At 37.8% G+C, this 27800-nt stretch overlaps 1 protein-coding gene across 1 annotated transcript; it reads left to right on the top strand.

Annotated features, from left to right (window-relative positions):
• The first annotated feature begins 23702 nt into the window (after positions 1-23702).
• LOC129409037 (sodium-coupled neutral amino acid symporter 2-like) lies at positions 23703-27092 on the top strand. The gene is made up of 4 exons (XM_055154189.1): positions 23703-24007; positions 26191-26301; positions 26393-26468; positions 26591-27092. The coding sequence occupies exons 2-4, from the start codon at positions 26192-26194 to the stop codon at positions 26708-26710; spliced, it is 306 nt and encodes a 101-aa protein (XP_055010164.1). The 5' UTR covers positions 23703-24007; position 26191; the 3' UTR covers positions 26711-27092.
• Positions 27093-27800: the final 708 nt, after the last annotated feature.

Raw genomic sequence — 27800 nt, 5'->3', positions numbered from 1 at the left:
ATTTCTGCTCCCATCCAGTTTTCTCATAAAGGTTTGTATAATCATGTCATAAAAGAGATAAGAGATTGAGATTGGTAGTGGATAAGACAGACACAAAATGATATAAGGTATTGTGTTTTGTTTTGTTATGAAATCAAACCTAAAATGAGAGTAGTTTATTATTAGAAAGCTACAGAAGACTTTTAAGATTTCCGGGTGAAGTTGAGGTTAAGAAGTTGATTCACCGCTTCTGGATATATCAGATTCAATAAGACACAAGAAAGCCCAAAATGTGAGTCTAATATAAATTAATGCGTCTGGAGGAGCCCCCGAGGAAACAGCTTTAGACGCACTGTGGTCAATAATGATGCCAACAGACTTCAGCTGTCAATCATGTTTTCTGGGCTGCACTGCGGTCAATGGGTTCTAACAGCAAATTAGCCCTGCCCTGTGCTCGTCTCCATGTGCTGAATGTCTCTCTTCACTCTTCACCCCCATTTCACACTGATTAACATTAGGTGTATGAAAGTCTCTGGGCCAAAACATAGAGAAAGAAAGATATAGCCATATTTAAAGGTACATTGTGTAACTTTTCGGCTGGGGGTACGTCACCTTCTTTGGAAATATCATTGCTCTGCTTAGAACGTTCCACAGTATGACAGATCTACCAACATGTATTCAATTACAGGTGGTTTTATAGTTCAGAAATACTTCAAATATTAATTCAGACTGTGAGCGGGGATGTCTCGCCACAGATCTGACCTGTAACGTGGTCTGGTGTGGTCTCCATGAAGGTAAAAAGGTTTAATACCATACTGTGAACCATTCCAGAAAAAGCAATAACATCTTCACAGAGAAAAACATTTGACGGACGCTCCACTAGAAAAGTGACACAATGCACCTTTTATTGAGGCATTTTATTTGACTGTTGCCTGGGATGCAGAATACACACTTCTCTAATTCTTTACAAAGGTGTGAGTCTGGTCACTCTTGAATCTCCTCAAGTTCAAAATTTCATACCGCTTAAAATTACTTTATCAGTCCATCAATTGTTTTAGCTTTTTTGTCAGGAAAAAGATTATCTCACAACTAATTCTTTCCATTTCAGATTACTGTGATCATTTATCAATATACTACAACTTCTATCCTCCAACCACTCAACGTTACCTATAACAGTCTGTGATTCAAGTATTAACTTCTGTCCCTTCATTTAATAATGCTCTGGTTCAATATTTACAGAAGCCATGTAATTGTTTTTGAGCATTTTGTTGAATTTTGTTGTTCATCTTGTTGTATTTTGTGACTATATTTGAACTCTGTCTTAGTTTTTGTTCAAATTTGATTTATTATGTAACATATGTATAATAACAGTCACGTGTGTGTGCAGTTGTGTTGATTTAGTTGTTTTGATGTTTATTTGAATTTATGTATCCTGCTGTCTGCCCTGCTGTATCTGTCTTTTGTTGTTGTAACTATGAGGATCCCCCATGAGGTGAGACATGAGGTGATTTTACTGCAAAATGATAGTTGACCAATGAGCTTCTTTGTTTCACATGTGTCACTGAAAAAAAAAAAAAAATCTGATTGCACGATCATGTTTGTTTAATAACAAACAATAGGCTCAAGACATGAGGGCTTGGGGACCAGACTTTATTAAAAAAAAATACAGAGACAGATCATTCATGACTTCCCAGGCAAACATAACTCTACCCATTTAAATTATAAATTGTATAGTTGGTATTATATTAATTGAGATTGTTGTTATGTACCATACTCTTCCTGATCTCATTTAAGTTCACTATTTTTTTTTTTTTGTCCAAATTCAATAAAATGCTGCCAATATTAAAACAAACATATCTGACTTGTCAAATATGATAAAACAAGCTAAGTCATTATGTCAGTGTTTACCAATAATGATTACATAATAATAAAAAATATGACACATAAAACATTAACTAGGAAATATACTATCTACAACCACACAAACACAGACCATGAATGTGCATTATCATATCTGAATGATTCAGCATGACTCAGCAAAAAATCTCACCTGTGTCTTGGGAACAGTGAAAGTTTGTCTTTGAAACTTTCTTTTGTTGATTTCAAGTGGGGCCTTGGCGTTGCACCTGTGCTCTTTCAGTGTTCACGGTCGTCTGAATGGGAGCTCAGCCTTCAGACTCCACCTGTTTGATCTGAAGAACACAGAGACACTGATAAAGTCTCCTTCTCATTAAGATACAATGTGAACACTGTGCCATTTCTAAAGGTTAAAGGAAAAGACAGAACAACTATTGAATATGTATGCCTATTTTCCTCACTTTGGAATAATAAGTGACTGCAGTGGGGTCGTCGTAAGCGAGGGGGTCCATCGGGGTCATGGCTGAGGTCAAAGCTGGTACATCCTGCTTTGCTATTGTCTCATCAGGAATAAATAGTCAAAGAAAGTTCTACAATAAAAAAAACAACAACAAAGTACCTGATGCTGCAGTGTCCACTATGAAGGAGGCACTTGTCTGTTAAGAAGATTTGCTTTGTCTGAAATTTCCCACAGCGGTGAATTAATACTACATATCTACCATTTATTCTTAAAGGTCCTATATTACACAGAAGTGACTCTTGTGACCTTTAAGTCATGTTATAATGTTGTTTCCTCATCAAAAACATACCTACCTAGTAACCGTTTTTATTAGTCTGTCTATATCTCCAAAGCTCAATATGTCATGTTCCACCTTGTGATGTCATGTAGCAACAGTTTTTAAGCTCCTTTTACTTTTAGTTCAGTGCAGATGGGCAGTGGCAGAGTTAGCAATTTGGGGGCCCTGAACCTGAGTTTGGGGCCCTCACTATAATGCTCTTTTGTTTTTTTGTTTTTTTCTCTAATATATTTATTGTCTGTTTTTCCCCATTGTTCTTGAGAAATGCACATCTCTATTTATTTGAATTATGGTGGATTGGAAACTTGTCGTATTAGTTTGGGAGCCTACTAGATAACCAGAACTAGTACAATTACATTTTTCTTTACATCCATTACATATGATTGTTATTATTTTTCTTATGATTAATGTTTAAAAGTAAACTACTCTCATTTAATGTCATACTGAGAGAAAATCAAATTGCTCTGAGGCCTCGGCCATTAGTGGCATTGAGGGCAATTGGTTGGCGGCCCCTCCAGGTTTGGGGGCCCTAGGCAGTTACCTACTTTTTACCTACTTTCCTACAAGGTCTGAAATCGTTCTTATGATTCTAGTGAATGTTTAAAAACACAGTGGAGCACTTCCTGACATGACATGACATGACAGGTACCCCAGGTATAGAAACACTGTGTTTTTTTCTAATACGATAACAGAACAGGAGTCAGCTGACACCTCTGACGAAGGTGGAAATGCTACTGCCGAAACATGACAGGTAAATAAGCTATTTTGTTTTTTACAAATTGTTTTTATTAGAAGAAAACAGAAAGTTTCTATATATCAAGAAGACAAAATGGATTTTCTGAACATCGTACTCAAGTTAAGTTTTTGATGAGGTAACAATATTATGACAGAACTTAAAAAAACAGTGTAATATGGGTACTTTAATATGGTGGTTTTACTTTATGGTGAGTGCACATGCTTGCCCCTCCGCAGATCTCACCTGTAACTTGGCCTGTCACTATGTAACTTTGTATTATAGTTACATAAGTTATTTAAATCTGCTGAAGACCTACTGCTGTATTAATTCAACCCAGAGGCACAAAATCTTCTTTCAGTCTTGTCTGTGGTTTATCTTAGTGCCGTAACAAAAACATATTAAATCCTGGAGTCATTATAAATGTTTTTAGGTTTATGTAATCATGTTTATGTAAGTCAGACTGCAAAGGCCTGTAGGACCACCCCAGTGTACAGCAGACTAAGATGCCGCCATGGGACCACCTATGTACATAATTACCACATATTTGTACACCAGGAATATTTAAAAAGCTATAGTCATTTGTTATGATTTTGTTTTTCATCCTCCTGATTTGAGGAGTCAACATTAGCAACTTTGCAAAATTAAATCCATATTCCAGTTTTGTTGTGCAGGTATTATTTTTGTCGTATTCACGTTCTGACCCTTGAACACAAATGGGTCAGAGCTCTCAGTGTTTCATTAGTGAATAAAAGGCTTAGTTGTTCCTGGTGCAGAGCTTTTGGGCTGGTTTAGACACCGCCTGTTTGACCTGCTTTGGTTCAGATCAGTCTGGATCAATGGGCCTCTAACACCTGAGTGAAAACAGGTCAGCGTCAGGATCATGATGGATGAACCATGTCACACGATGAGAATAAACTTCCTGGAAAGACTCTTTTTGTTTAAGGGTGATGGCAAGCCAAGCCTTCTGGGATCTCTATGGCAACAAACAAACAGATAACTTTATGATTATGTAACTAAAAGTATGACGATATTAAATGGTGTAACTTTTTGACCACAAGTTGGTCTCCATATATATATATATATTATTGTTTTGTAATTTTCCACAGTATAGCATTAAATATATTTATCTCACATTTGTTCAGTTTCAAGTGTTACAATTATTGCTTCATGATGCCTTAAAAAACATGAATTCTTATGAGTGGGGTCATCTCTCCACAGATCTGACCTGTAAGTTGGCCTAGTGGTGTTGCCTTTTTGTTTCCATGGAGATAGATAAGTTTATGCCCTACTGCTGCAAGCAAAGCAATAACATCTGCGTAGAGACTAGGAGCAAACACTCCACCCAAAAGTTACACAGTGCACCTTTCATTATAAATGTTTTGATCACATGATAATAATATTACACTAACGTGGCATTTGAATGTATGTGTTCTTTCATAATTTAATTAATATTTATTTCAACTAAACTAACAGTACTCGCTCCTGCAGGACTCCACATGCCCTGGGAACAGCCTCTTCTTCTTTCTCCTCTGGGGAAGACTTCAAACTCGCATCCCAGATACAAACAGGCTGCACAACAGCTTCTACCCATGGGCACACAGATAAAAGGTCTAAAGGGACTCCATGCAATCATCATTTATTTATTTAATTAATTAATGTGTTTTTATTGATATAGCTGTGAGAATGTATGTATACATTTTTACTGCTGTGGTTTTGCTCTTTGAAAGTTTTGTTGTATTTTGTACAATGACAATAAAAATCTAATCTATAGTGCCTGAAAGCCCATTTTCAGATCTTGAGCTGCAGGATCTTGGTTATGAGTTCCTTTCTAGACCGATGCAGAGACCAGAGCTCTCAGAGGAGGAACCCCAAACAGATACAGGGAGAACATGCAAATTTGTCCAGGAATTACATTTGGAGCACTGGTTGTTGGTGTACAGCGCCTGCTAGCATTGATACTTTCTCATTTTTAGATCTTACTTCACTACTGTAGAAGGATTTCGCCACAAAACCCTGTACAAATATGTCAATCCATAATTGCTTGAGTCAGGTTTAATACAGTGATGTAAGCCGGCCGATAACTCCAGTCATTTGTCATCATTCGTGACAGTGCATTAATACCACTCAATAGAACCGTTTGCTACTCCTTCTTCACACAATACTTGTTCTCAGGATTGGCTCACGTTCATTTTGTTGATTGAATAAGTACTGTTAGGTAAGCACCGGTTCAGTCCAATGAAGAGTAAAGTTGAGCTGAGGTCAGCTGATTTTTCACACCTCACTGAGAAACCCACTTCTTTTGGCGTTGGTATGTTCATAGAGACAGTGATGTGTGTGCGCTAAACAGACCAGTGGGTTCCAAATTTTATAGATTCTTGTGAATACCAACAATGATAAATTCATAATTTAAAATGACTGAAGCCATGGTTTGTAACGTTTTAAATAAAGGTGTGTTTTGTTTTGTTTTTTGTTGTGTGCGCACGAAGAAGCTTGGATCTCCACAAACCTGTCTCACATGGTCTCCTCCAGCTTGTTTCAATTCCACTGTATGGTATAAAACGTATTTCCAAGGAGAATGTTCAAAAATATGTTTTTAATTTTTTATTTCCATGGAGTTATGCAGGTTGGTAGGCCTCCCCTTAAATCTATTTACTTCATATTACACCTTTTGCACTTTGAAAGGTTTCAAGCTCATTCAAACCATGTCATTATCTTGTGTGAACTAGTTCAGCTAAGAGATATACTAATATTTTCTCTTCTTCTCTATTTGCATGTTCCCTTTCAGAGGTCAGTGAAATCTGCCTGCATCTAACCCTATTCTCTGCATCCTTTTCTTAAACCAACATTAAATTCATTTCCTCTTTCACTATACACAGTATAACCTCTCTACTGTATTACAGATGCCCTATGTAACTTTTCTGTTGCAGAGTCCTGTTTGTCTAATACTGTTGTTGTTGCTTTGCCTGAAATGTTCCACAGTATAATATTAACCTTATCTTTTGTGCATTTATTCATTTACAGAAAGTTAAAGCCATCCCTTGGAACACTTTTTTTAATCAACATATGACACGTTTATGTCTTATTGTGGAAAATTCAAGTCAAACTAGTAACATCTCCATAGAAACAAGCAGCTGGCAGACTCCAGACTAGAAAGATTACATAATGCACCTTTAGATTTATTTATTTGAACAGGGAGAGTCCGCATTAATGAACATTTAGCAACAAAGCTTAAACTGTAGTCCAAGGATAAGTTGCAGATGCCGACAAAAGACATACAGAAAACATAATAGTACAAGCATTAATTGTAAAAATAGTAAGATATAAGGATAAAAGTCAGAAAAAGTTACTGCATAGACTGCATAAAAGTGTCAACAAGGTCACAATACATGCAAAAGTAGAGACATCCTACCTGCCTCTGTGGTCATAGATGGCTTTATATGTCTGAAGTTGTGCAAACTGAATTTAATTGTTTTTGAGATTTTCTTGATATGATTTTTGAAATTGAAGGGAGTCAAGAGTCACACTAAAGTACGGGAACTCCTGTATCAGTTTGAGTTACTTCTTTCTTGCCGACATTGGCCACTGCTTTCCACTTACTTCATTCTATAGTGATACGTGTAGGATTCAGGCTGCATTGCATAGTTATTTTGGTACCAATGAAAAAAATGCATCTGCCTCTCTGAGTCAGCAATCTATTGGAGGAGCACATCCACAAGTGTCTTCCTTCTAAGGAGACAGAAATTTGAAAGCCAACCTTGAACTTGGATCATTGCAGATAAATGTGGATAAGTACCATTTTAATCCTGAGGCACAATAACAGTCTGTTGGTCACGTTCATGCACATACATAAACATTAACTCAGTATGCATAACTGTAGTCCCAACATCCTGAGTAACACTATTCTGTTTTGGCAATAGTTGCAGTAGTAGATGTCTCTGTAACTTTCACTATAAACAAACTTCCCCTTTTCTGCTCTTGTATCTGTTGTGGGTCATATCTGTTAATGGCGAATCTAGCTCCGCCCCTTCCCGACATCATGTCTCTACAATCAGGAAGTCATCAGCGCAAAGGCATGTTGAGCACTTTCTGTTCGCAACGGACATGACTAAAGAAAGAAAATGACCACAGTTACCAAGAATGTACACTATTTATACACTATTTAACACTATATTTAGGTAACACCACACTACTATTATGAATTAGTCTTGCTTCTACTTAAGGTTTAGCTGTAAAAATGTAAAAATAAAATGTTACATATATTTATTTTTTGATTGAATTATTTTTATACCAGTATACAATGAAACTGAAGTCAAGAATAAATTAAACAGAAATAAAACAAACTATTGAAAGTATTTTTGCATCTTGCTTTGACCAAATGGCGCTTTCAAAATTGTTCATCGAAACTACTGTATTTCTAACTTTCCAAGCAATTCCATGTCTTTATTTTTCTTAGAAACCATAGGTCGAACTTTATTCCAGTCTATCTGTGGCCACTTTCGCTGTTGAAACCTTTCCTTGGGAAGTGACGTCTGCTCATTTATCACGGTGCGCACTGGACTGGTATGTGTCTGATATGGAGCAATACAGGCGCTTAGTTTTGATAGGCTAATCCGGTCAGAACAAAATCTAATGCCCTCGCTGCCCTGATTTTACCCTGTATGGTGAACCGGGTTACCCTCCTGTACCCTCCGGTGGGTTTGGAGTCCAGCGGCGGAAGGGCTGACCATGAATCAGGTTTAAAGAGATCCAAATACCAGGACAGTACATCTGAAAGACAATATGCTCCAAGAGTGGGGGGAGAGAGCTGAGGCTGTGTTTTAAAATGGACAGCAGTGAATCTTGGCTCAGAGTGTCTGGAGTGTTTTAATGTCAAACGTGATCTGGAGTAGGGGACCCTCGTACAGTGTGTTCCACTCCAACTAATCTACCAGAATACTTTGCAGCTGCTGTCATCAACTTTCCTTAGGGGTGCGATGCTAACTGTTGGCACTAGTCTGTCTGAGGCTTTGTTAGACTTTAATCTGAGTTTCTTTTTAACACAATCTGACTTGAAAAAGTTAACTTGGTTGGAATTACAAGAGGGAAGATTATTTGTGCTGTTAAACAAGTTTCTTATCCATCAAGCAACCTCAGCCTTATTGAAAATCAAGCCCCTAAACAAGGCCATGAAGGCTTGTATTGATTAGGCTGAAAATGTGTTTTTCTCAAGTTTTCAGAGTATCTTAAAACTTTTTTGTGAAGTGTTACTGTGGCAACTGATGAACATTCTGCAACAGAGATATATGTAGACTCCCTTCATTTTTTTAAAGGTGCATTCTGAGATCTCGTTTACACTGAAACAAATCTCCATATCACTGTATCACCTTATTATTGTATCGGAACCGATCTGTGTCCAGACATGTCGTATACACAGTCAAAGCCTTCCCTGTCCACACAGTAACGCAAAACTGCCTGAAACGCTAGTCACGTGATAGGCTGGTGTCACATCGTCACAACGTCCCGATGTCACGTAAGCAGTGCAAACAAGAAAGTCTGAAGTTGGAGCAGCTGATTTTGAGCCGAGGAAGATGGCAAGTGTAAAAACAGTCTTTTCATGGACCAACGACGAGGTTCAGTTGTTACTTAGCGTAACACTGGATTTTAAGATGAGCATGGTGGCTCATACTGATTCATTTCTGGGTCTGCAAGCCTTCCCTATCCACACTGCTTTGAGCATATTTATTTACGTTTTACAGAAACAAAACTTAAAACCACATGACTAATTTGAATAAACTAAGCGCTCAAAAAACAACTCTCTATTGTGCGCTGATGTGGTCAGCGTCTGTTAGACTAAAGGACACGACTCAGTGTATTATATGTGTTCTTTCTGTGACAGAGGGGTGTTCTGCTAATGGTGAGTCTGTTCTGTGCTTCTATAGTGTTGGAGATGGTTCATGTTAAACTTTTCAGAGATTATATGTCTGCAGGTCATACATAGACCGTTTATATGAATGGACATACACTCTAGCCTCTTAGCATTTTGGCACTGAATTAGCTACTTCACGGTGCATAGACCTACATCAGTGTATCAGCATATCAGCGTTTTCAGGCGTCCACACAGTGCCAGATCAGCTCCATACTAAAATGAATTCGTGGGAGCTGGTGGCACTAGATCGTTCCTTCTTTGGAGCCATTTTCAATCAGATTAGTGTGGATGCATCCACAACGAAAACAACTCGAATATGTACTAGTGTAGGCAGGGCCTGAAACTTGTCTGATGTAGGGTCTGCTACCTGCTTGTCTCCGTGGAGATGCTGCTTTGCTTGGAATGTTTCACAGTGTGGGATTAAAATGATCCATCTATAACTGAGACAAGAAGGTGACGCCACCAGGCCAAGTTACAGTTCAGATATGTGGAGAGGCAACCATGCTCATTTTGTTAAAGCAAACTCCATGCATGCTAGTCCACCGTACAAGTTTCTGCACAAAAATCTATTAAAATACTTTTGTATGAATCGTGTCAAACTCACTCCAACTGCAATTGCCACTTTAAAGGACTTAACTCTTTTGTGCTGAAGCCACGCTAATTACTCATGATGCTTTGTGCTCCTACCACACCCCTCAGACAAACCACCCAGACTCGACTCACACACATATGAACTCTAAGCTGCTCCATGTCTAATTGACTTGAATGACATGTGTGAACCCAGAGGTCACAGCGAGATGGGGGGCAGTCGATCGTACAAACATCAGAGGAAGTGTGTGCGAACAGGAACCAAAGTTAGATAAAACAACACCATATATAGGCCTACTTCCGATTCTGAGTAAAGTGAAACTGTGTAAGGTGAACCACATTAGATCAGGCATATTTAACAGTTAGATTTGCTATACCAGAATGCATACTGCTTCTGTGCATTTGGGCAAGACACTTAACCTATCATTCATCCATGATTGAGTCTGTGTGATGTGCATGGGGTGGAGTGTCAAACTTAAAGATGCTGTTGCTGAACCTGCTGAACTGTTTGCAGCTGCAGGAAGTTATTTCTCACTTTTCTAATGCATTCTTAGAATCTGAATTTTTCACTGCGAAGTTTGTAAGTGAATTTCACAACTTTCAGAAGCTAGGGTGATTTTTTTCATTGCTCCTCACTTATTTCTTTAGGTCTGCCATAGTCTTAAATTGTGGTCTTGATCAGTTTGATGCAGCTAAACCTGGAACAGTCTTCCTTTGACTATGTTTAAATGCAGGCTCAAAATAGTTCTGTTTAGCTTTTGCATATGACTGAATGTTTTTTTACTCCACATTCTTCTATTTTAATGTTAATTTTATAATGATTGTTTATGTTTTGCTTTGATTTTGTTGTGATTTTAATGCTGTTTTTATTCTGTAAAGCACTTTGAATAACCTTCTGTACAAATTATGGTATACAAATAAACATGCAAACAAAGGTGCACTGTGTAACCTTTTGGTTAGGGGTTCATCACCTACTTGTTTCTATGGACATGTCATTGCTCTGGTTGGAATGTTCCACAGTATGACATTAAACAGATCTACCATACATTTATTCAATTACAGGTGTTTTATAGCTCAAAAATACCTAGAAAAACAGGCATTCTGACGGTGAGTGGGGTTGCCTCTCCACAGATCAGACCTGTAATTTGGTCTGGTTTGGGCTCCATGAATATAGAAATGTTTAATACCGTACTGCGAACATTCTAGACAATGCAATAACGTCTCCACAGAGAAACGGAACATTCACCAGAAAAGTTACACAATGAACCTTTAAATTACGCAAATTGATAAAGGTTCCTTCCTCTGTCTGTGTGTGGGGTGACCTTTGCCACACTTGTCCAGCCTCTTTGTCTCTGTTTCATTCTTGTGTCTCTTTGTTGAAGAGAGCACATCCTACACCGTCCACCCACCGGGAGTCACAGGGTTCACTGGCCCGACTCCGGTCCATCTCTCGTGGAAAGTTTTCGGACAGCGGCCCCCTCCTCGCACCCTGGGGCCCCTAAGGCTAACCTGATCCCCCATTTGTGCTCCTGTCATAAAGAATTCGCCCGCTAAACCACTTTCCCACCACTAAGAGGATTACTAAGGTTATGCCGGCGAATCGAGGGATGCACTGGGCAAATCTACACATATGAACGATTGTGAGTTTAATAATAGTGAAGGATATGAGAGCGGAGTATGAAGGGGGTTAGAAAAGAATTGGATGCTTGGCCAGTAGCAGGTTCAAAATGTACTAGATGTGTTTGCGTAAGCTACAATAAAATGATTTTGTCTATAGGTCCAAAGTTGTTGCATAAATTTAGGCTCTCACCTTTAAAGGGCCTATAGTACACTATTTTTGATCTATATTATAATGTTTTTCCTCATCACAAACAGACCTGGAGTTGAATTTTCTTTCATTCACATGTGTTTAATGCTCAAACCATACATGTGTAGGCATACATGTGTGTTCTTCTCTCAAATGGAAAACACTGTTGCAGCTTGTAATGTCATGTCAATCCCTACTGAACTAAAGGTAAAGGGTAGGGGTATTAATTTGGGAAATTAGATGTAGACAGATTAATAATAAAGGGTTACTATTTAAACATGTGAGAGTGAAGCAAAGCGCAATTCCAGGTATGTTTTTGATGCTACAACACTGACTGACAACATTGTTTGTGTTGGTAACATTGGCTGTATAACACTGTAAAGTCAATGTCACAGTGGTCTGATAAGGGAAACAAATCTGTTATTTGTGACAAGCCACAAAGTGTCAATTACAATACAATTCCCGTGTCATAAAAAACAATAAAACTAAACTATTTTATTCTGCCCAAACGCCATTCTTGCATCACTGAACCTGCCTCCAGAGAGCTGCAATACGAACTCAGCAGGAGCCTAATCATACAGGATGATGGACAGGCAGTTTCAGAACAGAAATGGTTTCAAATGATGGCACTACTTCTTAATAAAAACAGCAATTTTATATGATTACGGTACATAGACATGGCCATCATAACACCAAAGCACAATCACAGTGGCAATCTGGTTTATTTTTAACCCAAACTTCCTACTGCAGTGAGTAGGCCCAACACAATAACAACAGCACTTAAGGTGAGATTTGAAGTGATGACCCATGAGGCAAATCATAGACTGTATAAAGTATAAAGAAGAATGTGACGTCATAGCGTTCAACTTCAGTCAAATTAGGCTCACGAGGCTTGCAGTTATGGGAGTGAATTTGGAGCCAGGTCCATATTACGAATAGGAACTTCTTTAGAGACAAAATAGCAAATAAAAAGATCATGTAGAGTCATGTACAAACATTTTAAGAACAAAATGACAAGGCTCACTGCAGCAGATTCAGAGAGAGGAGTGATCATTTTCAGTGGAAAGTCAATCGGAGCTGGAAGCATTCCCATGATCACTTTGTACTATAAAACATAACAGAAGCTACTATTAAATTCTGGGTTGTGAAATGTGTATTTGGTTAGTACCTTTTGCAACAGAACGAGCCATAGTTGACCAATGAGCAAAAACAAGCCCTGCATGCTGTAAAAATGAGGTTTCCAGCATTTACGCACATCCTGAAATGTCCTTTTGACCAACCATTCCACGTATGTCTAGATTCCACTGGCATTCCTCCATTTTGTTTAGTTTGCTCCCCACAGTGGGACAATGGAATTTCTCTGATACATCCTTTAACCCAGTGGTATGCGGTCACTTCGTCATATACATGGACTACGTGAGCTGTGCCACTGCGGCCACTGGAGCACAAAGGATGCTGCTGTCCATCAGACTGAAAGGCAAACAACAGTGTGCAGAGGAAGTGGTTATCTTTTCATGTCCCACCCACCAACACCCATGGGCCCTCAGACATGGGTGCAGAGCTGATCCCCGACTGTCACAGTGGCGACGCAAAAACAACTTTGAATGCATTCTGACTGGGAAAAACACACGTCCACCAACCATTTAGAGCTATCTGTAAGCTTTATGGAGGTAATGTCTTGATATGTGCTGTAGCCCCAAGCCTAGTTAAATGAAGAAGCTTTTGTCAGGGAGGGCATCTGGTGTAAAACATCCTAGACCAGATGGGGTCTGAGTGGAGCATGCAAGTTTTTCTGGTGCCAGGATAGGTAAGTTTTTCAGGTACTCCAGCTTCCATACCACTGAAAACATGGAACAGTCTAATTAGAGGTTAGATCTGTGGAAAGGCGAGCCCAATCACAGTAAATACAAGATCATGTTCAATGCCATACTGTGGAACATTTCTGGCAAAGCATTTACCTTTCCATGGAGACAAGCTGGGGGCAAACCAGAAAAGATATGTACTGCAACTTCAAGAAATAGAAGTCACATTACAGATTGTAGATTTTAGTGAAACATGCACAGTTAATCAGTATAATAACTATTGCAATAAAATCAGGTAAAGTAATGAACAAGATTAGAACCAGACAGAATTTGGTTCCTAATTTAAACCCTTTTAACCCTGTAGATTTTCACCATCTCGCAGATATAGACAACTCTGTGCCCTCTCCCTTTGTTTTAATGAGATCTCTTCTTTGGAATCTGAGCATGTCTAAACTGTAACGCGAAGATGGCCCATGGAGGTCGAGTGTTCCTAGAAACCCCTCAGTGGGAAGAGGTGAGAGAGTCCAAGTGAGCCGCACAATCCCAGGTCGGAAGAAGAGGAAAATGAAAAGTTAATGGGAACATGCTGTGAGAGATCGGCCAGAACAAAGCGGGTGGTTTCATCTGATGGATCATAGACTTATATAAGACATGGACACACGCCACCGCAGGTAATGAGCATTGTGCAGGATGAACTGGGATGAATGAGAATTACAGAATTATTGGAGGTGGGTTAATTACTCAAGTATATTTGCTTGAGTAGCTTTTAAATAAAATTATACAGCGTTTACTCTACTTAACTTGCATTTACAGTGTAACAGTAGTCTTAACTTGAGTAAAAGTTTTGGTTAATCTTTTTCTTTTTTGACAATTTTACATTCCTCTTCTATAGATATAACATTTTTAAAAGCACAAAAGTTAAAATTTGTGAGTGAAACTAAATACATTACATAAGTTTGAGTATGTAATGTGGGTAGAGTAGCCAAGAATTAAGTAGTGCTTTTTAAAAATGTTTTCTTTGTGTATTCGTTTATTTTTTCCTTACACCATCATTAAGCACTTATGTTGCCAATGATTATAATGCAGGGTTTTGTTGGCTATGTTTTTTTTTTTTATCAGACGTGCGTACTTTCCCCATGTTAACCAACAGGGGGCATCAGACATCCAATCAAAGCATTTAAATAAAAAGTGAAAAGTGAAAATAGGCTGCACATTTTAACATACAGAATTAAAATAAGTTACAACAAGACATGAACTACCGATGCAATGATATTAAATTTACAAGTTAAAGGTAACTGTTGAATTGTGTCGAGTCTTGGTATCTACTACAATGTCGTCAGGGCATTTCTAGTAAAGTCACTGTAGGTCAAATCTCATACACTCGTAGACCAACCCTCACTCAACCAGTCTGACGACCTTACCTTATCCAAAACTTTCTCTTTAATCACATTTTTGAAAGATTTGTGGCATGAGTGTGAGTATATCTTGTGACAGCAAAGTTTAACATATTTTAGTGATGGCCCACTCCTCAAACTATTTTTGTCTCTCCAGTTTGAAGATGATTTCTGAATTCATGGCCAAATTCATAGGTGCTGTGAGACAGGTATTTCCAGGAACAATGCTATTTAGTGTTTGGGTGTAGTCAGACTTGAGGGCTTGGAGACACTACAATGTAATTTACGTGCAGGCTACTATAATTGTACGTTTCTATCTTTACAACAATGTTTACCTCTCACATGTGAAGTTCTACACATATTAAGCATTCTTAATTTAAAGATGCACTAGGTATCTTTTCAAGGAGAGACTCTGCCTTCTGCTTGTCGCCATGGAGATGTTATTGCTCTGTCTGGAATGGTTTAAGTATATATGTTGCATTTATTCACTTAAAGTTGTATTCATTGTCCCAAAATACCTTATAAAACAGTGAATGTTTCTTCACAGATATGACCTGGTGTATATGCTGCTTGTCTGGTGAGCGTAACGCTATACTGAGGAGTATTCAAGACAAAGCAATAATGTCTTTATTTTGAAGGACGCACTACCTGAAAAGTTGCATAGTGTACCTTTAAACAATGAGTTAGGTTGTAGATGAAATACTATTTTTATTTTAGCTCATCTTTTATTACATACCACGATCTTATATAGGTTTAGTCATAGTTTTGCTAAATGTATAAGAGATTTAATAATTAGATTCCTATTTTATTTATGTCGTACATGCTCACTGTTGGAATATTTAGAACTTGTTTTACTGCTTCATTGATCTCCAGTAACTCATGCCATAACTACAATGTTTATATTATCCATTTTACAACTAACGTAAATTTTTTATTGACTCACATGCAGTTAGCTTTGGCCACACACCCTTTTTCCACGCCTTGAAACAATTGTTAAATTATCGTGACCATAGTAGGAGCTTTGTACCTAGAAAGTCTTGTTCTGTAATTTCTCAGAATCAGCTCCGATGTCACATGATGCGTTTCTATAGTACTGAGTACAAACCAAAGGGATCCACACGTTAAATGGGCTATAAGTAAAGCAGAACAAAATTGTAAATAAATAATTTCCCTTGTGGATCATTTAAGTTTGTCTGAGTCTAAGTAAAAGCAAATGATCTCTGGTTTACAGCAGTTACATCCAAGGGAACAAAGGGCCACCATGAAGCGTCACCATTTTGGGATCCTTCTTCTCAGCAGGAGGCCGTTTATCATAACAACTGGTCAAAACAAAAGTCTCTTCTCCGGGTTTTTTCCGCTAACAATTTCACAGAATCTCATCCTTGTTTATCAGCTCATTCACACTCTGCTTTTGTTCAGTCCCTGATGTCACTGTCCCAACAGGAGACAGTGTCCCCAAAGACTGGTGTGGATGGTAGAGAGAGGGGGTACTGAAAATTTATAGAGAGAATTTTATAGATTTTATTTTGTGCAAAGCCTGACAATTTTGAGTTTGGACACTCCCTCTCATTAAATGTATTTATTTTTTTTATTTTTTTTTTACTTCTCTCTACATTTTATATACACACACAGAAGACATCAAATATATGAAGTAATATATATGTAATTATGTAATAAACTCTAAATAACTAAACTAAATAATTATATATATTTTCTCTCAAAGCAAAGGGTGGCTTTTTGAGGAGGTTTTTGTTTTTTTTTTTTATCCTACTTTATATATTTGATGTCTTCTGCATGTATCTAAAATGTAGAAAGTGGTAAAAAATACAGAAAATAAAGCATGAGATTGCGTGAGTGTGTCCAAACTTTTACCTGGAAGTTTTGTACTGTCATTATGATGATTAGACATTTTCACTTTGCTTTCAAGTTTTTGTTACAGTTAGAACTTCCTTGTACTACTTATTATATCTCTTTGATTTAGATATACTTAACCAGTATAACTTACATATTTCAACGAGCATTAACTGATTCAAGCCCAGTGTAAGGCAGGTTCATCAAATAGTTTACTCAGTCATCAGTGCTTGGGCTGGCCAGTAGTTCAGTCAAGTGTTAGTATCATAGATTTGTTTGGGAAAATGTCTCTTCGGTGCCAAGACTGTGTGCAGAAAAGGAGATGGAGAGGCTGAGGAGGCTGTTGGTTCTGCTGCAGTGGTGAAGACTGCAGTGGATGGTTGTAGCATAAAATAATATGGAGATGGAGTGGAGAGAGAGTGCATTGAATGGTTTGGTGATGCGTTGAGAAACAAAAACCTGATTGACAGCAGGAGGTTAGGTTAGGTTAGGTTGCTTTATTCGTACTCGTAGGTAAATTTGCTTTGCAGATTTAAGAGACAGGTTCCACATTTCACATTTCATTCATCCACAAAACACACATAAAAACACGATAAAATGTTACAATAAAGTGTTACAGTGCTCCAGTGCAGAATGGTTTGTTCCATAAACAACCAATTAAAATCATCCAACACACTTGTCTAAAATCACAATAAATCAATCTTAAATAAATAGATTACAATTTATTCATAAGTATGATAGCAGCCGGAATGAAGCTCCTCTTAAAACGATTCGTTCTAGATCTTGGGACTAAAAACCTCTGACCAGAGGGAAGCAGCTGAAACTCTGAGTTTAGTGGATGTTGCACGTCTCCCAAAATACTCTGGGACATCCTCTGTAAGTGTCTCGAGTACAGAGAGTCCAGACTGCTCTGAGGATGGCCAATCACCTTACTCGCCCATTTAACCAACTGATTCAGGGAGTTCTTGTTTTTAGCAGAAATGCTCCCAAACCACGAGACCAATGAAAATGTTAAAACTGATTCCATAAATGTTTTATAAAACAGTGTCATCATGGTTCTCTCTACACGGTAAAAGGACAACTTTCTCAGACAATGAAGGCGCTGGTGGCCTCTTTTACACACACCAGAACAATTATCGTCAAAACTCAGTTTTGAATCAATGATTGTTCCTAGATATTTATATGAGGAAGGACAAAAGGAACAAGGAAAGAAACTGCAATCATTGTGGTTGAATTAACAGTTCTTAAAGGCTCTACATCACACAAAATAGACTCTTGAAAGTGTTACGCCATGTTAGAATGTTCCAGGTCTGAAAAAATCCAAATCTAGTGATGATGTATGGGGTTTAAAGTGTGGAGCACTTCCTGCATAACCACATGAAATCACAAGGTAGAACAGAGTGTTGTCTGTTTTAAAGAAGAACTCTGCTTAAATGTGCAGGGTTTGTGTGGTGAATGAAACAAAATACAACTCCAGGTATGTCTGTGATGAGGAAAAAACATTAAAATAGATAAAAACAGATAAGAAACTACACTATTACACTACTATATCTACACAATATCTTGAATTACACACTTTGGGCCTGAAAAATTGTCCCATTTGAAACAGGTGAGAGTTTGCCCCTGTGCGTACCTCAGCAGTCACGGCCCAGTTTCCTGATCCATCTTAGACCTGCTAAAGCCACACACACATACACACACACACACACACACACACACACACACACACACACACACACACACACACACACACACACACACACACACACACACACACACACACACACACACACACACACACACACACACACACACACACACATGCAAACTGCTCATGTGTGACTGTGGACCCAAGACTGCAGTCTGCTTATGAAGTGGAAGGAGAGAGAGAGTCTATCAAACTGCCCTTTCACTGTTTACTATTCATTATTCATGTGTTATTTCTTAGAGGTTGGGTTCCTGGATTTCAAGTCATGTGTCTCAAAGGAAAAGCACTTTTAAATTAATGAAATCAGCACTGACGGAAGGTTAGGTTGAGCTGCATTGTAAGCAAAGAAAATTGCCTACTAATCGTGACAATGGCCTTTTTTATTCATTCTAAGCACAATCACGTCACTCGGGAATGATGAAATGTCAATATAAGTTTATTTACGATCGGTATGGGTCTGGAGGCATGATTAATCAATACACTGCAAAAGTGTTCCATTGTAGGGGGTATTGTAACCTCTCATAGGCCAGATAACAAGGTGCAATTATGTTAAAGCAGACCTCTTATGCAAAATCGAACTTTTAACCACATTACAGTTGTTTTCCCTTCTCATTTACCCACTCGAAGATGCATTTGGAGTGATTTGTGTGTGTGTTGGTGCAATTTTTCCGTTTACGTCAGCGTTGTCGTAATTGTCATCAAAACAAAGAGCCATGAAGTCATCGGCTCCTATGGATAGCTGCACATCAAGTTAGAGAGTAGCAGATCTTTTTTTAAAGTATCTCCTGTTCACAAAACAAAATTGGAGAACGAAGGAAAAACTAGGATTGTTCGTCAATATGTTGTCTTTAAATTAACTGATTAAAGATTTCTACATGCATGAATAACTCCAAACATGACTTCAAAAGGGTAAATGAGATGTGGAAACAACTACAACTATGGTTAAAGGCTCTGAAAAGTCGAGTTTGCATAATAGGTCCACTTTAAAAATGCAACCCAACTTTTTGTGTAGACCTGAGGCATTATGCAGCAGAGTGCAATTCAAACAGTCACAAGATCACAGAGCTAAAATGAATGTGTGGGGATGAAGGAGGGGTGGGGGTCATGAACATTTTAGAGAGTTTAAAAACATAATGACGTTACATAATGAGACGCAGAAGAAAGATCTCTTTATTTCAAACTGACATTTTCATCGGCCAGGTCAGGCTCATTCACAGCTCACCATTCAGAAAAGTACTTTGAAAAATCCCATTGTTGTACATATGACTTCCAAATGATACTGATGGAAACTGTTTGAGTTACTATCAGAGTGCAATTAAGAAAAATTTAAAAAAAATTACAGTATGCCTACAAAATACCCTGTTTATATATGGTAATTTTCTCAATCCAAGTTTTACCTAACAGTTTAACAGTGGTTCGAAAACTTCACACCAAAGATATTTTAACATAGCGGGAAGATTAAAGGTTCTACATGATGCTGTTTTCTGATATACTGCAAGTCCTTGACCTGTAGGGGGACTCATGTACTTCCTGACATACTGAAGAACACAAACTGATCTTAAACATACACCAGTCCTCCAGCGATAGGTACTGAGCATGGGCCCTGACACAATATCTGGTGTTTTTTCTCACAAACCATCAAATCATATTAAAAAGATGGGCAAAATGCAGAGATCTGTTTTCCCAGTCCAAGTCCACCCTTATGTTTCTTCAAGATAAAGCATTTGAAAGTTTTGTAAACAAAAAACATGTATTTAAACAGCTTTGAAGTATGAAACACAATCCATGCGTTATTGTATTTCGCATATGTGGAAGTAAAGCATAATTCAATGAGGTAGGCCAACTTTATTGATTCAAGAGGGAATGATATGGACACAGGAGCTCACAAATTACAATATATAACAATAACAAAGAGCCACAATATAAATCGTAATAATAAACTCAAAATAAGTGGCAAAAATAGCAAGAGACTGGTGTCAAATAAGGCATAATTATAGAAATACCTCTCAGCTACAGTACCGGTCATAAGTTTTAGAATACCACACTTTTTTTTTTTTTTTTACTGTTTACTGTTGACCAAAGCATATTCTAAACTGTTGATTCATGAAAGTGTCCACCTTTGGCAGATGTAACAGCTGAACACACTCGTGGCTTGTTCTTTTCCAAACAGAAATCAAATATTCTTCAGAAAGTTCTTCCCAAGTCTGCTGCAGAAATTCCTGTGAATGTGTGGCACGTGTAGGTTTCTTGACTTTCACTCTTTTGTCCAGTGCATCCAAAAACCAGCTCGATGGGGTTTAAATCTGGAGACTGAGCTGGCTACTCCCTGTTTTCGAGCTTAACATCTTGTTCTTTTTTCCTGAGGTAGTTTTGGCAGAACTTGGACTTGTGTTTTTTATCTTTTATCTTTTTTTTAACCTGACTGTTCAGTACTTACCTTTGTACCATTTCAAGTTCTTCATTGGACTTTCACGACTTGAATTGCAATAAATAACTGGAAAAATTAGGGTGTTCTGAAACTTTTGAGTGTAGATACAAGAGGTTATAAGGAGAAACAGTCCAAAGATGAAATGATGATTGGCATGACATCTATTATCTATGAAAGGGTGAGTTGTAAAGTTGCATGGAGTATGGTATGAATGTTGTCCTGTAACTCTCACTGTAGGCGTCTGTTGGAACATGAGCTCCATTGTCCCATTTTAAGGCTATGCTTATTGAATAAAACATAATATTACACACAGTTTCTTGATAAATTGAATATTATGGAAATAGTTGGTGATTAATCTTTGAGCCATTTAAAAATTACAGTCATTTGATTTTGAAAAGAAGTCAATTAGTAACTCAAACAATGCAATGACAACTACATACATAAACAAAAGCAGTATCTTTATGACCAGTATCGTCAAAAGTTGCAAAGTTGTAGTATTAGTTGCATCATACAGACCTGTTCACGATGAAAGCCTAATTCAGTGACAATGGCCTCATCAACAAAACATGAGCGGAAAAGTTCACAGAGCCAGAGGACACCTGACCCTGAAACTCGACCCAAGTGTGAGAACCAGAGCAAAATGGCCACCGTCCGTCACATGACAGAAGCGTTGGGTTTGTAATCTCCTAAAGTCTGTGAGGTCTGCTTTGAACCTGTCCACATCCTCTGATCTGAACTGACACAGAAATCAGGACACTTTAAAAAAGTTTAAGATCAAAATGAGAAGATCAGGGAGAGAAGGTTCGGCAGTACAGCATACAACTCATTATAATGTATTTTTCATATTATTGTATAACCCTTCCTCTTTAGGTATTTTGCATTAATCAAACAACAATGCAAATCAAGCCATTCAAATTGAGTTCACAGACAGTTTACAGGAGAAAAGTAGAATTTGCGTTTTACAATTAACTTGAAACAAACTAAAAGGAAATCAATGATAATACTAGTATATATATAGGCCTGCACAGTAATTTATTTTCCACCTCTAATTACTGGAAGAACTTCAAAATATCATATCTCACATTTACTCAGACAGTGGTGGAACGTAACAAAGTAAAATTTATTAAAGTACTGTAATTACTTTTCGCTCTTTAAGTACATTTTCAAATGGGTACTTTAATATTTTTACTTGAGTAGATTTTGATCATTTTACTTGAGTATTTTTTGCTCAGGCAACAAAATTGAGTACTTCCTCCATCAGTGGTCAGAGACAGGAGGAACAAGGTGGTTGGGGTTGAGCCCTCTAGTTCTGAGACATTATCATAGAAACTAATAAAACAAATTTCAGTCAATTTTATTATTGCTCCTTGATGCATCATGCTTTCTGCGTGAGCTGGCTCGCCTCTCCACACCCCTGACGTGTAGCTTGGCCCTGCTTGTGTCCATGGAGATAGATAAGTTTAATGCCATACTGTACTCCAGGCAAAGCCAACACCTGCCCGGGCGGTTTGATCTACTCCCAATTATGCTTCAGTCATTATATATTCACAGCTCGTTCTTATGAAATCCAAGCGTTCCTCGAGGAGAAAGCCATGAGACCAGACCTGATACAGATGGAGGGTCTCTATCGATGAATGCGGTGAATTCAAGGTCATTTAGTCACATGTCTGTGGTTTATGTTATATAAGACTAGTTCACCAGTACAAGGAGAAGCATTCTACAACCGGGGTTTCCAAGCCTTTCCAACCTACAGACCCACAAAATGACATGATAAATAGTATAAATGATCCAACAGACAACATATGGGGTTGATAGTGTGAACATGGTTTAAAATAGCAAGAGCTTACATGAAGGTTGGTAGTTTGAATCCCACTTATAAGTTATAGTGCTGCTAAGTCCTTGGGCAAGACATTTCATTTGTGATTCTGTAATTGTGTAATCGGTGGTGGTGAAATTAGTCCGTAACTAGGAGTGTACAAAATATCAAAATATCAATATATTGTATTGTTTAATGTGATGATACAATATCGATATCGTGGGCTGCTGTATCAATATATCAAGAGTATTTTTTGGTATGTTTTACTAAATTATTTTGTTACAGCGCTACAATTTTGTTGCTTGTTTAGAGGAAGGAAACTTGTTTATGCAACACATTTGACATTTTCACTGTTTTGATGATTAAAATGTTTGTGTTTCATATTAACTTTGCACAAGAAGTGGTTTAACAAAGACTTTTAGTATCCAGTCATGATTTAGACTTTATTTTTTATTGAACCATATTGAATCTATTTTTAATATACCGTATCAAATCAAAAGTGTACTGTATCAAGGTATGTATCGTATTGGCAACTTCTTAATGAGACCCAGCCCTATCCATAGCCGTCATATTTTGTTATATTTGTAACAAAAAGTTGAATGCCCCTAATATCTGATGTGCTATTGCAACCAACAAAACCTACAAATATGTTACTTTTTTGCATACACAATAATTTAGAGTCGCTTTTGTTAAACCTTTGTTAAATACATCTAGCTATTTTTTATTTGATTTGATTATCTAGTAATATGCCTATGTCATACCAGACCACGTTGTTCTTTGTCTGTACTGGCTGTACCTGGTAAATGCCTCGTGTCTGTACGCTCTGGTTTCCATCAGGGAGAGCCTAGCGCAGTGGGTCACTCAGCAGCAGGCCTCTGTTTGTACACAAAACCACGTCAGGGTTCCGTGAGTAAAACTTCCACTGGCCCGCCCCTTCACGGCAAACTCCGCCTCTATGTCCCTCCCTCTCCTCCGAGCCTCTTGTGCACTGAGGCTGATGCAATGCTCATCTTTATAAACCCAGGCGCACCCCTCTTCCGGCAGAGCATTTTCCTCAAACTGTTCGCTACGCATCTCTTTACCAAAAAGCGCCCATTGACTTAAAACACCAATCATTTAAATTTGCTTTTCATCTTTTTAATTTCTATAGAACTCGATTTGAATACGATTTTTTATTGAGTGACATCTTTTCGCTACAGTTTTTTTTCCATTCATTTTTGACTTTTAACCAAATATTTACAAGGATAAAACGTTTTTGGAAGACCTGAATTGCCTGGACAGCTTTTAAGTGTTACCTCTTCTGTTTTTTTTTGGAGAAAGGATTCGTCTTTTTCTTAAGGTAAGGACCCCACGCCGGTTCCTGTTCATTTACCGTCAGTCTGTCACATTTGCCGGCAGAGGTGGCACTTTCATTCAACGCCATTTGGCTTTTACGACATAGGAAATAACAGCAGCTTTCTCATCGGACATTTTATTTTAAATTACACTGGTAACTTCTGATATGTGCTAATGAACTCTTTAGTGAAAGCTTTGGCTAATTGCAGCGTCCGTTCAACTGCTGTCCTGTGCGTAAAGGCGGATTAGGCGTGTAACAATTAAGCTTTTATGACCTCGTGCCTGCATAGTTGGAATTCTACTGGTTTACTGGTCCTTGACTATCCTTTAAAACTATAACAATTGAAGTTTTAATCTGCTATGAATGGCAAATGTTCCGTCTCACGTGTTCTGATCAATAGCGCAATATCATTTAATCCATGTTTTATGCTTGAAATTAGGACTCTGTCTGTGACTCATGCCTGCATTGTTTCCTGTACAACCTTTAGTAGTTAATGACAGCACAAGAAATGGGAAATATTCTGAGTTTAATGTTAACTGTGTTGCTATTTTATTCGTGGGAAAATGTTTTATTGTTGTCTTCCGTGTTAAATTGGTTTTATTGAGTTTCTTCTTTTTCCTCGGGCGTTTCTTTGGGAGGTCATCTCTGTTTGAAATAAATAAATAATGAAGAGGCGTGTGACACTGGTGATGTGGCTTCTACTGAACGTTTCCCAGCCAAACCCAGCTAAACAAATGGATTTCATAAGTAGTCACTGAACCGGTATTTGGCATTTGTACATGGAGAAGTATTGACTTGTCTTGAATGAGTCAAGATCCTATGGGAGAGTTGAACATATACGGACTGCCAACACGTGCCTTTGTTTCCATTGGGCCGGTGACTCCTATAATGTCATTAAAAGGATATAGGTCGTTTGTCACTGTCGATTATGAACAATGGGAAAGAGACTCCAGCGGAAAAATGTCCACAAGTTATTATTACGTGACATGTGCGCAACCTTTTGTCACTGCGCGTTTGCATGGGGCTGTCTGGGGAAGAGATGCCGGCTTTCTGGTATTTTTCCACTCGAGCCGGTGAACCTCCCCCCTCTTCTTTCTCCCCCCTCCCTCTCGCGCTGAGAGCTGCGCGTCACGTGACACATGCGCTACAGAAGAGCGTTTGGCGCGCGCTCCTGCCTCAAATATTGATGGTTTGTGCGCGTGAACGAGCACAAAAGGAAACAAACGCGTTGAGGGCGAAATGGAAACTACAATGTGTTTTGAAATGGGCGGGAAGGAATTGTATTGGTTTGTTTAAAAGGAAATATGAAGGTATAAAAGAGAATGTTGTGCGTAAAACACCTACACACCTACATATTTCTCTGGTTCAACCCCAGTTGTAAAATAAACAAATAAATAAAATATAGCTTGGCTCATAAAAATAAAGATGCACATTTTATATATATATATAAAAAAATAGGACAAACAGTGAGAATGCATGTGCGTATTGTTTTAATAAGACGTTTGAAAACCTACTCTGTCAATATTAATGATCTCAAACGTGAACGAGCAGTCATAAATCAGGCTTATGTAACTTCAAAATGCTGAAAAAAAAGAACAAAAGAAAAGACCAAAACGTGGACGCTATTTGAATTGTTTCCTTGGAGCAATTCCCTTCCTTACATTTACTTATATTCCTTCCTTATGTTTGCGATTTTTAGGTCTTTTCTATGGTTTGCTTTGGCGAATGACGAGAAACACCAAGCCTACATACCTACATGTCGAGAACTAGGTTGAAGAATAACTGCACAGGGAGGATGTTCAGACCGACCATAAACTGAACTTAACCTTGATTATATTTAATACGTCGAGATACATACATAGCAAATTACAATTTTATTATAATTCTCTGTAAGTGTGAAAGGAATTGCTCAAGAAAAAAGCTTCTCTACCACATTGCTTTGAGCCACCTCAATATTAAGCCAAAAACTGTCTTTCAATATTCATTTCAGTCACTGCCAAAATACAAAATGGATCTAAAATAGTATTGTTATAAATAAATCAACAGAAAAGAACAGAGAGGTGCACAGGAATGCGTTTGATGTTATTTTTGTATTTTTTCACCTTGATGATGATTCAGAACAACAGTCTCGACTTCAGACTTGGTAGCAGGTTTATATATTTTTTTTTTTCATTTTTACTTTGCAGAATGAAACAACCCACAGAGATGAACCATTTGAACGCTTATCCAGAAGATGACAACTCCAGCAGTAACAGCAATGACTACGAGTACCAGGACAAGAAAGTTCCACTGGGAGGGTGAGACAAAACTACCGCAGTATTAGCAAGACACAACCAAATCAACCAAACAGATAGAAAACTAAACGTGTTTTTGTAATGTTGTTTACAGCCCTTACAGCTCAGACTTAGAAGCAGAAATTCAGAACTTTCTTCCTGAAGGAAAGAAGAAGTATGAGACAGAATATGTAAGTCTATCCATGTATTATTTGTTGATTTTTTTGAGTAGATATCTTTAGCTCCATAGTCTGTTTTTTATTCTTGTTTTGTTCAAATAAATTCATATCAATATTATGTTTTTATTCCACAGCATCAGGGCAATGCCTCTTTTGGCATGTCAGTATTCAACCTGGGAAATGCTATCATGGGCAGTGGGATCCTCGGACTGTCGTACGCCATGGCCAACACTGGCATTGCACTATTTGTGTAAGTAAACAATACATTTATTTAAATAATATCATATGTTTACATAGTTTACCTACATTCAACATTATGTGAGCAATACTACCAAAATATAGAAAGTTAACTTAAGACGTCATTGTAATTGTAGATATGTTGGGACAAAATGAAAACTTAAAGAGCTTTAAAAAGTTTCAATTGTCTCTTAAATTAATGGCAGTAACAAAGCTAAAATAAAAACACAGTATAAAAGGACTTAAAGTACATAAAATTCAGAACAAACAGTTCAAACTGAGCAATTTGTAGATTTCCCTGCATTACTACATTCAATAGTTGCTTCAAGTATCTGAATGGCAACCACGTGGGCCATATTTTCACTTTGGGACTCCCCCCAAGCTTTCATCATAGAACTAGGAAGTTACCATGTACCCAGAGAAAAAAAAAAAAACTCTTCCCGGACTGGTGACGCAAATGGCAGGTGTGGTTGTGTCTATCCAATGGAGGACTGGGTTGGTTTGTTCCATTGCTTTGCCAAATATCTGCTGTCCAAAGATTACCTCAGGGTCAGAAGTTTTTAAACCTTACTATCGTGTTTGAGGGAAGATAAACCTGCAAAGTCTAGCGTTTTAAAGTGGAAACACAGAGTAACAGCTGTGTAAATAAGATAGAAACAGCGCCCCCTTTAGGTTGTGAAATACTGAGATTGTGAGCCAAATGATGCTCCAGGATATGAAATATTATCTTATTCTTGTTAATAGCTGTAGATAGAGTTATTGGAAATCTATATACAAGTAAATGTAGTCAAGGTCACAGTAGTTTTACTGAGCTATAGCCTGGTGCAATCTAATTTCTGTGAACAATTTAGACTGATTTATTGCCATATTCCTAGAGCCCATATTCCTACTTTTCTATAAACGAATATCTGGTCTTTCTAATGTCTTGAGATTGTTTATATGATTTATATGATTGTTTATATGAATAAATGTAATGGCTTCCTTACTATATTATTATTATTACTAGTATACGTGTTAATACTTGACTCAGTATGTTTTACTACAGAATTGGGCTCCACCTAATCTACAAGTTGTAACTGACAGTAGTTGCGAAATTTAAGGTAGCAA

Source organism: Boleophthalmus pectinirostris, unplaced genomic scaffold, assembly GCF_026225935.1.
Source record: "Boleophthalmus pectinirostris isolate CB_2022bp ecotype Guang Dong unplaced genomic scaffold, ASM2622593v1 HiC_scaffold_18, whole genome shotgun sequence".
Classification (NCBI taxonomy): domain Eukaryota; kingdom Metazoa; phylum Chordata; class Actinopteri; order Gobiiformes; family Gobiidae; genus Boleophthalmus; species Boleophthalmus pectinirostris.
This window is presented reverse-complemented; position numbering and strand designations above follow the sequence as displayed.